This window comes from Nyctereutes procyonoides, unplaced genomic scaffold, assembly GCF_905146905.1.
Source record: "Nyctereutes procyonoides isolate TBG_1078 unplaced genomic scaffold, NYPRO_anot_genome, whole genome shotgun sequence".
In the NCBI taxonomy this organism is placed as follows: Eukaryota; Metazoa; Chordata; class Mammalia; order Carnivora; family Canidae; genus Nyctereutes; species Nyctereutes procyonoides.
This window is the reverse complement of record NW_026575037.1, coordinates 17252027-17264669: the sequence shown is the minus strand read 5'-3', so window position 1 is coordinate 17264669 and position 12643 is coordinate 17252027. Positions and strand designations below refer to the sequence as shown.

General features: G+C 45.0%; 1 protein-coding gene across 1 annotated transcript; it reads right to left on the bottom strand.

The window, feature by feature from the left end:
* Positions 1-2560: 2560 nt before the first annotated feature.
* Positions 2561-9711, bottom strand: SLC30A1 (solute carrier family 30 member 1). Its single transcript, XM_055319432.1, has 2 exons — positions 9040-9711; positions 2561-7401 (listed from the first exon to the last, which is right to left on the bottom strand). The coding sequence occupies exons 1-2, from the start codon at positions 9653-9655 to the stop codon at positions 6500-6502; spliced, it is 1518 nt and encodes a 505-aa protein (XP_055175407.1). The 5' UTR covers positions 9656-9711; the 3' UTR covers positions 2561-6499.
* Positions 9712-12643: the final 2932 nt, after the last annotated feature.

The following is a 12643-nucleotide window of genomic DNA, read 5'->3' as shown; positions in this document are numbered from 1 at the left end:
AATCTTAAAAAAAAAATCACACCTTTAGATTTTGCTTTCTATGTGACTATGCAGCAGGGAACCATGGTTCCTGGAACTGAAGTTTGAACAAAACAGGAAGCATCTCTGGTACCAGTGTATGTAAATGGAAGATAGATGTAGCATTTGGATCATGTGGGAAAAGCTGGAAGAGTTCTCATTGGCTAGCTTTTATGGTTTCCCTTGGGGCCATCCTGCCCCCCTGGGGACATTTAAAATAGGGTGTCTTGATGGGAGCGTAATGGAGGCGGGGTGGGTAGGCAGGAACTACTGGCATTTGTGTGGAAGGAGGTCAGGGTCCCTAAACTCAGTGCATAGGACACTCCTGTACTCTGATGAAATGTACTCAAATGCTAACAGCCCCCCTGTTGAAAAGCAGATGGTCCTCCCAGTCTCCTCATCCACATTGACTTCATTCAAGCACCTCTACTCCTCATTCCCCAGAAGACCCTCTGTTTTCAGCATTAAAGGATATTTAAGCTATAGTTTTTGTGTCCTAGCAGAAGCAGTTAATACCTCAGACAACACTATATGGTAGCTTAGGTGAAAATACTACTAGTTTCTAACAGTGAACAGTTGTCTACAAGACTAGATTAAAACCAGGGGAGGCTCTGAATTCTAAAAAAGAGTATTATTCCTCTCCCTCACATAATTCAAAATAAAAATGACACTAAATCATAATGTAAGAAAGTCTAACTCAGAAGAGATCTGATTCTTCACATGGTAACTAGCATGTTTTGTTTTGTTTTTTTTAATAAATAGCAAAATTTATTTTCCTCATTTCTCTTGCTTTTCTATTACTGCTCGGCTGAAAATTAATGATTCATTTGAATCTACTTAGGAAGTTGGTTCTTAACAATTCAAAGTGATGGGAAAGCAAGGTATTGATGGATCCCTTGCAAAATTGCAGCTCTGGTTCGATCACTAGCTAGATGACTTGGGTCACGTGCTGAATAGGTCTGTAAAATGGGAATAGTGAAATATACCTAATGGTTTGTGAGAATTCAATAAAAACGTATATTAGCGTATTTTTATAAGTGCCCAGAATATTATACCTATTAATATTATTACTCTATCTTCAGTGCTGTGTATTTTAGGTATGAATAGTATTTTTTTCTTCCCATTCCTCAATATTCGTTCAAACACTTGAATTCCTACAGCACACCAATCCCTGTGCTAAATCCTAAGGAAATAGAGAAAACTCCAACCTCACAGGTTGTGATCTAAAAGTTTGTAACCAAGTTTGTTACCACAAAGTTTGTTCAACAAACTTGTAAATAAGTAAATGCAACGAAGTGCCATAAATTCCTTGATTTAAAAGAAATAAAGAGCATATAGCCTTCAGGGGAGGAGGGAAAATGGTCAACTCTGAAGATGCAGAAATGTCTATGAAATTCTTCAAAAAACACTGTTGTCTCTTTTTATTTTTAATTCAAAAGCAACAGCTTTCATCCAGATGTGTGATGCATAGCACATGAAACTATGTTCTAGGGAATGTTGGCAAATACTTCTTGAAAGACCATATTGCCTGAGAATTCTTCTGAATCCTGAATGGTAAGACATGTTCAGATAAGAACATAGGTTGGCCAATATTTTAAGATACTACTGATTGTATCCATGCATCCTGGTCTCAGAAATGTTCAAGTGTACAAAAGGATCAACTGAAACGTGGTAGATGTAGATGTGGGCCTGTGTATTTGGGAACCAGTTCATGCTCTTAGCATGGACTACCTAGTAAATGGATTTATCTTCCTGTCTCACTTTGTCTACTTGCCATTCCAAATCTATCCTGTATCCTTTTCCACTTTCTCACTTATCCAAATACTGAAGGGCTTCCTCCATTCCTATAAAACCAAATTCAAACTGGTTTGGCATGGCACTTCAATCTTCTTTTTAACACGCTACCTCTCTTCATTCTGAATCCTCTATTCTATGTCCCCTTGCCTCTCAGCCCCCATCCCTCCTTTCAACACTAACCTACATGAATCCTTTCCAAAGATCTTCATCCCTTCTTTGGAATATTACTGTATTTACCAATTCTATTATCTATTGCCATTTATTGCCAAATGATTTTTTCTTATGCAATTTTTATCTGCTTATCTCCTAGAGGCACAAGTTCCTTAAGGAAATTCTTCAGGAGAGATTATGTCAGTCATAGTTCTGAACACATATAAAGAAACTAATCAACTAATGTACTCTTGGGTTAGAAGTTCCAGATGGTTATGTGACTGTCAAATATTTAATAATCCTTGTTATTAACGCTGCTTACAAATATCAAGTACAAGAAGCAGGTTAACCTGTAATTACATAATATTTATAACCAAAAAAAGTCAGACATTGAATATTTCATGTTAGTGAGCCTTTGCTGTTACCCTTTCAGTTTCTACTGCAATTTTTGCCTGTTTTTCGTTCCACAATACTATCCTATAATCTGGTCATTCTGGATATCTAGCAACACTTAAGCTGTGATACCTCTTTAAACACCTTAGGTCTATATAACCCAACCTAGTATAGGAGAGGGCACATGCACAAAACAGTGAAGTAGATATTAAAATTAGTTTATTTTTCTACTTAACTTTTAATAAATGAGAAGAAACACAGTAGTCTGTCTCATAAAGAACATTTATAATACATAACAATCCATAAAGCCTCATGGTGAGGTAGGAACAGCTTTGGAAAACAATGCACAGTCATAAAACATACAAAAAGTTAGGTAAAATGTTGCAGCACTAAAGGACATTTTATCTGCATCTGCATTTAATGAGATGATATTTGCATTTAACTGTGCCACATCTGGCCCAAAAGGACAGGCTATGGTCGACACAAAACAACACAACATGGAAGTTTCATTAAAGAATCACAGAATACATTGATACACTTCATTGTGCTGTTTCAAGGCAGGACCATAACATGGCAATTTGTGTCTTTTTATATATAGCCACATAATAATTGTATGTTACATTCCCTTCAGCATCTTTTTGCCAAAGACACTGGACCACAAAATTTTTGGTTTAAAAGTTTAAACTGAATGACATACAAAAGGCTCTTGTGCCAGTGAAAATGACTGCTAAATATTCCAGAGCTTGTTAGTAAAACAAAATAGCATCGCCACATAATATCGGTAGAGCTACATCAAAATAGTGCTATTACAATTCCCATTTCAGATGGCCAAACACTGTATTTGACAATTCTCCATTTAAAAAAACAAAAAAACCTCCACCTTTCCAAGAGTTTTAACACTGTTTTATGCCTTAACTGAAACTCTATTAAAATAAATATTTCTATATTGTAGAATTATTCTCCGTATTTGTATATGTGTGAACATCTTAAGACAGCAGGTAAATGACATTTATATCATTCAAATGGTATCTGCTTATAAACAGTAAAAAATCTTCAACCTAACACCAGTTAGCCTACTAAATACTTCACATTAGGTTCCATAGGCCCTGTCCCTCAAAACTTTCAAAATTCAAAATTAACTGAACATGTTAACAAGATACAAACATGTTAACATAGTCTCCTACCTACTGAGATTTCCCAAGGTGCTCTTGATGGAAATTTTTCCTATTCAAATTACACACCTTAGTTATACATTGTTTTCTAAAATGCTAAAACACACCAGTTTTTGCCCTTTTTCGACTTTTTTTAAAGGTTCTAGTCTATATTTTTACAATGCAGATGCCCTTCAAACAATCCTTATTAAACAATCATAGACGCTGAAAAAGTGACAATGGAGAAGGAAATCTCTCATCACTAAGGCGGCATTTGGCTTGGAAAAATTGGAGTTGGTTTTAATTCAGGCACATGCAGCACCTCCTTTTCACTAAACTGAGACAACAGACAAGTTTCTAAACACATATTCTAAATACACTGATCTTGCTCAAATATAAAAGAGCCAGCAGGAGAGATGCACCTCCTAAAATTGATGCATTGCTATAAAACAGCATATTTAAATATTGGGTTTAAGTCTCCTAAGAATTCAGGGTATTTCCCTCATTTTCTTCCAGGAAGGACTAAACTAGTTTGGAAAAGACACTTAAATCCCACAATATTTAAATACAAAAGCATTTTTTTAAAAGATAATGCTAAAAATGGGTTAGAAAGTGCATTGTAAAGAAATAAATAATTCTCTGCTAAAACTCAAAAGGTGAGTCAGTGCCCACAGATTTTGCTATTATGACAAAGTCCTTTGAAAAAAGAATTCTATGGTACCACTTTGTTATGTATAAGCGATTTAAAAATTATGAAAAGTGAAATAACTGAAATCTAAAGGCTGTTACCTTCAAAGCACTTTTGGAAAAAAAAAAAGGAAGAAAAAAGCCCTCGTCCCATGCTTATACACCATTAAAAAAAAAAAATCCTCATTTAGCTGATGTCTTATACATTATGCAACCTTTAAGACCCAATAGAGCATTTGTAAAGAAAACCCTACTGAATGTATTTTACCAGTTATCCTATTGTGCCATTACCAAAATGTTTTTATAACATAAACTGTTTTAAGATCTTAATAAAATGGTTTGCAGTTTTAAGTGTTGAATCAGGAATGTACGTGATACAGTACAGTCTGAAGTCTTCTCTCTTGTTTGCCCATATAATGAAATTCCCGAATTTCACGTTTAAAAAAGTTTTTTTGCAAAATTCAAAGTAACTTCCAGTTTAGGAATTGAATTATACAATTATCAGATAAGAGTATTAAAAGATCAAGATGTATTGCAAATTGGCAGGTTATGGTTTTGGCCCATTATAGCAAATGTGAACTTACAAACTGTGTTCCTAAAATTACCTCATTCTCACTGGAAAAATCGACTGTTCTTAAATAGGCCCATTGCCAGCAATAGGCTTAGACTAGAAAAAAAAAACACACCATCTACCACAAAAGATCCCTTTAAAAAGTTAACTGTCCAATGCCAACGCTTTCATCTTAAGACCCATTAAACAATGAATTATTTCAAATCCCAAAAGATAGCCATCCCAAAAGTAGTCAGCTATAAAAGTTACTGAAGTAGTCAGGATACCTTATTTCTAGAAAAATAGAGCTATACATGATAACTGATATTAATATTCATCCTTATGAGGACAAAAATCTAGTTTCTTCACAAAGCATAACCCCCTCTCTGTCAAGAAAAATATAACTTAAATATCCTTAAATAATATTTGCGTACGGATTTGAAACCCATAGCAACAATGAAATAGCCAAGAACAATTTCCTGTGTAGATACTGTGGCATCTTACAAAATAAGCCACTATTGCAAGATCTGAGCAACGTCAAGACAGGATGACCTACAGAATCTTAATGATTAATTTGGCCTTAACTCTGTTTTTTAAGAATTTAATATCCAAACTGCATTAACCTTTAGATTTCCTTTTTCTCCTAAGTCAATGGCTCTGGGCAAAGCACAAGAACTGCTGGTTGTACTCGAAAAAAGCTCTTTGAATCCATTCATGATTGGTCACCATGAAATGACTAAGTTTTTAAACACCTACAACTTGAAAGATTACACGAATAAGCTTGCGTTTAACATATAACCTATTAGATTAGCTTTAATGTCCTTAAAAGTATTTACTGTATATATTTCTTAAGTAAACTTTCAGCTCAATGTTCTTAATGCCAATCTTTCAGAGAAAGTAATGCTGGTGAACATGTCCACATTTCAGACTAACTTTGGTAAAAAAAAACATGAGTTAAAACTCTCCCCAATAATTTTAAAATGTGGTCTGAATATCAACTTATAACATTCTAAATATTTAATTTGGTAAACCTTCTTCCCTGCTCTTATTACTCTTCATATGCCCTATTACATGTAAACTGTAGTTCAACTTGTTAATTATCTCAATTGTTTATTAGAATAATATTCAGCAATATAGAATCCAGGATGGTAACTGATCTTCAGTATTATAAATAACCCATGTGAAGAAAAAAGGAAACTTTTTCCTAATAATATCCATGAGTCATTCTTAAAAACATGTTGCCATTATGCTATGTAATGATCTCAGAGGGCAAGTAAATATTACCTAAAACGTCAAAGGAAACAAACCTGTTGATGATTTTTCAAGTTTAGTGATTATAATCCTAAAAAACAAAGTATAACACTGGGGGAAAAGAAAAGCAGAGAAATTCCAGTAACAATTTTAATTTATTTATCCCCCTAATTAATCTCTTTTACCATGGAAAAAACTGGAAATCAAATGTCATTATGTTATATAAGGTTTATACTTACTTTAAACAAAAATGTAACATAGTGTTAAAACTGGCTTTCCAAAATTGTTACAGCATAGCTGTACTCTGCACTAATAATCACAAAGTTGTAATATAGAACTCTGTTAAGCAGTCCCATTATGTTCTTACAAAAATAGAATTAAACTGTGTGACCAGACAAGGACTTCAATTACACTACTTGGCAAACTTAGAATTTCAATGGAGTCTTTTTTTTTTCCTCTTGCAGTTTAAAGCAAAAGTCAAATATCACATCTTTCTCAAGACTCACAAAGATGATTCAGGTTGTTTGTTTGGCATTTTTTTAATCTCTATCACAACAGCAGGGATGCTTTCAACTTTAGTCCTCCGGGGCTTCTTCTCTAGATTGTCGCTAAGTTCTAGACAAGAAATGCTAACTGTTGGGGCCTTTTCTGCATCCTTTCCAGAAGGGGCTTGTGGTCGTGTCCCACAACACTGCTTCAAAGCACACTGAGTTCTGCAGGCAAGTTCACACGGGACTACACTTGATTTAGAGCCTACACTAGCAAATTCAGGCTGAATGGTAGTAGCGTGAATTCCGTGATTATGAAAAACGTCTTTAATGATTTTGGCCACCTGCATGTATGATGTCGGGTCTTCACATTTTATGTGAGCAGTGGCAATGATTCTGCTTCCAGCAAGTTGCCAAACATGTAATTCATGAACTTCCTCAACTCCTTCAACATCTCGAAGTTCTTTTATCAAATTTTTGATATCAATTTGTTTAGGAACAGTTTGCAGAAGAATTAGAGCAGATTCCTTAAGTAATGGATAAGTTGTGTAAAGAAGTATACAAACCATTACAATGCAAAGAGTTGGATCTAAATATAGCACCCAGCAAGGACCAGCCTCATGAACTGCTGCATGAGTACTATTAATTATTTCTACAAATGCTTTGCAGGGGTCAGGGATACATGGATTCACACAAAACCCCCCTTCAGGACAACCCTTCCAAGAAAAGTAAAAGACCAAGGCATTTACTACTACAATCACTGAACCCAAAGCATCTCCAAAGACATGCAGAAAAACTCCACGCATGTTAAGTTGTGCAGCCTTATCGTCATCTTCCAATTCCACATGGTCAGATTCTCTGATAAGATTCCCATTCACTTGTACTTCCACTGCATCATTTCTAGACTTTTCTGGATCTACGAAGAAAGGAAAAACGCTGTATCAAATACATTAGCAGTGTTTATACAAACATCTTCATTCAAGTCCATTTTAGTGAAAGAGGTGAAAATTTTTCATGGAATGTAATTTTTTAAAACGTGCCCAGGACAGTTTATTATATAAACTGACATGCTGGGAACAAGCCAGGGCAAAACCAAGTCCTTAAGGAGATAGTGCTTCCCCGTTCTCCAAACCAGCCCCCTACGTCCCCCACCTCCAAAAAAAGTTCATCTTTTCTGTGGGGGTGGGGACCCATGTACATTCTGCTCTACTTTTCGGCGTATGTGAAAGAAAGCGTAAAATCGAATGCTATCACCCACAAATTAAATGCAACTAGGAAGAAGTCTACTACAAATGCCTGATTTGACACACAGCTCTGGTCCCTCTTTGTCATCAAGGTGTTGTAGCTAAATCTTAACTTTTATTATGAACAGAAACCTGAAGAGTCTCTCGGTGGAGTGTTTAGAAACTGACAAATCAGCAATATGAGCCCATCAACAATCATAAACTTCAGGAAAAGCTGCAATGATCACTATCTACCCTACCAGTTCTTAAACCAAACGTACCCATCTTTTAAAGGAATTACTGTCTACACACCAGAGCAGCCTCATTTTCTTTGGAATAAGACCTCGCAGAGGGGGAGGGAGTAAGGGGAAATTCAACTGTTTAGTAAACCTTTCAATGTACAAGTTCAATTTCATTAACGTGATATCCTGCACCTCGAAAAAAGAAGTTGTTTATCATCCGACTAAACAAATAAATATAAGCGGAAAAAGGCTGGATGGAAATACACCGAATTATTAACATCATCAGAGCTTGGGGAGCTGGGCTTTGGTCGATTCCTTTTCCTCATCTCTTTTCTTTCAGCATTTTCCAAATTGCTTTCAAGAGTAATCATATTTAGAGGGGGGTGGGGGAAGCATCCAGTAAAAAGGGAATAAGGGAAGTCACCGTCAGGCTTATTTTATAGTAGTAGGATTTTCCAAAGTCCGGAGTGAAAGGTTAAAACATGACCAAACAGGGTCCTGAACTAGGATCTGCAGGATTAGGCTCAGACTGGAGACAAGTAAGTGAAACACACACACACACACACACACACACACACACACACACACACACACACACAAACACACGATGCCCGTTCGGAAAAGACACCTTTCACCGGGCTTTTGGGGTGAGGGAAGTCCATGGCTAGGGGGCTCTGAGCAGAAGAAACTTGTTTGAAGGGCACAGGAACTCCTCGGGCAGGGCAAGGTTTCTGATGGCCAACAACTCAGGATGAAGCGGGGATTCTCTCCGTTTCCCAAGGGGTGGGGGTGGGGGGCTCGGGGGCAGGAAATTGAATTAGGAAGCACTTTTGATTCCGTGAAAACCCCGATCAGGAGAGTCTCTCGGAAAGACGGCTCCCGAGGGCGGCTGTGGACGGTCCCCCCCCCCGCCCCCCGCCGCCCTGGGTCCCCTGCAGGGGTCTGGCGGCGGCGGCGCGGGCAGCAGGGGGCGTGCGGCCATCCCGCCCCGGGCCGGCCGAGGGTCCCGCCGAGGGTCCCGCCGAGGGTCCCGCCGTCCCCCGGCCCGGCCACGCCACCTGCGGTCACCCTCCCTCCCTCTCCGCTCACCTGGCCGCTCCAGTTTGAGCCCGTTGGAGTTGCTGCTGTTGGACACCAGCGTGTTGGTCTCCTCCGCGTCGGGCCTCTGCTCGCCCGGGGTCTCGCTGTTGTCGCCGCCCCCGGCGCGGCCGCCCTTGCCGCGGGCCCCCTTGGGGAGGCCGTGGCCGTGCCCCCCGTGCGAGTGGCCGTGGCCCGAGTCGTTGCCGAAGCCGCTGTGATGGTGGAAGAGGCACAGCCCCATCACGTTGACCAGCAGCCCGGCCACGCCGACCCCGAGGACCACCAGCGGCTGCTGCATCTCGTGCGGCTCGATGAAGCGCTCGATGGCCTCCAGCAGGATGGCGAAGCAGAGGCCGGTCAGGAAGATGGCGTTCACCAGGGCCCCCATCACCTCGGCCCGGATCCAGCCGAACGTGTTCTTCTGGGTGGCGTGGGTCCGCCGGGCGAAGCGCTCGGCCACCAGCGCCACCACCAGCGCCAGCACGTCCGACAGCATGTGGAAGGAGTCGGAGAGCATCGCCAGGGACGAGGTCACCTGGCTCACCACCACCTCCAGCACCATGAACATGAAGGTCAGCAGCAGCATGCACACCAGCCGGCCGCGGTTCCGACCCCAGCACCCCATGGCTGCGGGCCGGCGGCTGCCCCGGCGGCGCGGGCGCGGGCGCGGGCGGGGGCGCGGCGCGGGGGGCGCCGGGGGGCGCCGGGTGCGGGGCGCCGCGGGGCGGGCTGCGCGGCCGGGCGGGGGCGAGCCCCGGGGTCAGGCCGCCGCGCCCCCGCGCCCGAGGGCGTCCCCGGCGGGCGGGCGGGCCGGCGGGCCGGCGGCGCGCAGCTGCTCAGGCGGCCGCGCTCGGGGCCGGCGCCGAGGCCCGGCTCAGCCCCAGCAGCCCCCACACCCACAGCGGGGCGGCGGCGGCGGCGGCGGCGGCGGCGGCGGCGGCGGCGGCGGGGAGCCGGGGCTGCTCCGGGAGCCGCGGGGCGAAGAGCCGGAGCAGGAGCGGCGGCGGGCGGGCGGCGGGGGCGGGCGACGGGCAGCTCCGCGCTGCCAAGGCTGCGAGCATCTGCAGGGCTCTCGGCGCAGGTCTTCCCGCCGCTGGTCTCCTCCGCTGGGACCCGGACCGCGGAGCTGACGCCCGGAGAGCTCAAAAGGCGGCGGCCCCGGCAGCTGCACTCGGCGCGGTCTCCGGCGCCTTCTTCGCCCCCCCGCCTTTGCAGACGGTTTACAAAAAAACTTTGCTTTGCACTCGGAACCCCCGTTTTCACACGGACCCGAGCGTGACAAGGCCCCGGCGCCCCGCCCACCAGGCCCGGCACGCCTCCCCATTGGCCGGGACCCCCTCACGACAGCCTCCGCTCCCCGCCCTCCCGCGCTCGCCATTGGGTGGGGGCTCGGGGGGGCGGGACGGGGCGGGGCCGAGGCGCCAACAGACGGGGGCGGGGCCTTCCTCTCCGGGAGCCGGGCGTGGGCCGGGGGCCGCGGCCGGGTGCAGCGGCGGGCGTCGTGGGGGAGGGTCGGGGGCGCGGGCCGCGTGCAGCAGGAGGGGGCGGGGCAGGCGCGGTCCCCCGGGGCGCGGCGGGGCGGCTGCCGGCGTCCTGCGGGTCCTCGCGGCGCCCCGCGCGCCCACGGGGGCCGGGCGGCCGGCAGACTTTGATCCTGCGCGCCGAATCCACGTGGTGGGTGAAGGGACGGCTCGGGAGGCGAGTTGACCGAAGTCAAGCCATCTTGGTATTTCGGCTGACCCTTAACCTAAAAGTCAGCAGGTCATAAAAAGAGTCACAAGATCCCACTGATGGGAGACCACAAGACCCGACTCCCTCTGGCAGGAGGAGGCACAGAGGCTGCACATTCTTAAAATTGCTCCCTGTGGGTAATTGCACAGCCCTAGGACAACAGAAGGACTCCCCGCTCGGGGTGGGGGATGAAGTTCAGCAGTGAGCCCCTCCCGAGACCTCAGCCGATTTTTAAGAATTAAAACAAAACAAAAACTTACAAAACCGTTACAGGCAAAGGTGATGGGGGGGGTCTGCTGCCTCACCTGGGAGGAGAGACCGCTGCTTTGTCTATGAAGGGCCCCCCCCTTCCAGGCGGACCTTGGTCCCCCTCCCTAAAGCGCTGGCTCCCGAATTCCCCTCCGCCGAGCCCCCCCCCCCCCGCCGGGCCCGAGAGCCGCCCTCGCGCGGCCTCCACCCGCCGCCTTCCGTAGAAGAGACCAGAGACTCTGCGGCGCTGTGTGACCGACCGCAGCCCGGGGTGGGGGTGGGGGTGGGGGTGTCCCCGGGGGCCCACGCGCCCTTCCTGCCCGGAGACCCGGGGTGACGCGGATGCGCTGAGCACCTCGACCTTCCGAGCGTGCACCCTGCGCTGAGCACCTCGACCTTCCGAGCGGTCCTGCAAACGGCAGGTCCTGTGTCTTTGAAAACGTTTCAACCGAGCAGACCACCCCTATCACCAGCATCCCTAGGAGACCTTGTGTAAAGCCAGATACTATCTAAGGACAGTGTAGGGCACCGACGTCAAGCGGGAGCAACCCGGGCTCCGGTGCCAGCTGTGGGACTTGGAGGAGCGTCACCTAATCTCGCTTATAGTAAAGGATTGGGCAAGAGGAACTCTTTAAGATCCTTTCTGACTCTAAAATTCGAAGGCTCTGTGATTGAACAATCGTTTTATTTATAGACTACAGAGAGCTGGACCCTGTGTTGGTTGCTATGGGGAAGGGAGGGGCAGTCAAGAATACAAAAGCAGGCGCTTCTGTCCAGGTGGAGGTAAACCATCAACATATGAAATGTTGGAGTTACACTGAAATACTCAATAAATTGTGCCAGCTCTAGTTTAGAGTGCATCCCTATGCGCTGTGCTCTGAGTGATGAGTTCACCTGGGAAGTGAAGATTTCCTGTTCCTAAAGTGGAGGGGTGGCTGCAATCAGAGTCACCCTAAGCTGGACCCCTAAAGGCCTTCCACAACCCCCGCCCCCCAGCAGAAGGAAGAACCCCCACTGCTCTGGATTGCGACAAGACAAAGGCAGTGCTAGCCTGTGCCTCAGGATCTATATATAAGGCTAGTTTGGAGCCATGTTATTTTGCATTTTAAAAAATATTTCTATTTCTGTTTTCTTTTTCCCCATTTGTATGTGGTATGTTTCTCATTTCTCCATCCAAGCTACAGAGCTGGATCCCTCATCTTCTATTTCTGTTCTCCAGCAACAGAAAAGAAGGGAGGAAAGTTTTCCAGACAGTATAAAAGGAGGAATTGATAGGAGTTGATGGTGAATTGGGAGGGTGAAAACGAAGGAGGAGAATTTAACAAAAAGAGTTCAAATGTTTTAACCTGCTAAAGAAAATACTGCTTTATACAGGTGAGGAAGTTGGTGAGGTGGGGTGGTGGTGGAGGGAGGAGCTGACTTTAAGGGGAAACTAGCCCATTTTTAGTGTGCTGAATTTGAAATGAAGTCTGGATGGTGACAGTGCTAAGGAGTGGGGAGTTGGGACTTGGGGGTTCGTAATAGTTCAACTGTCCACACCTCCTTTGGTGTGGACTGGACAATTGACATTTAACTGATTGATCATATTGCGTAAACACAGCTTCAAACTTCCTTCCAACCAGCCCCTCCAATC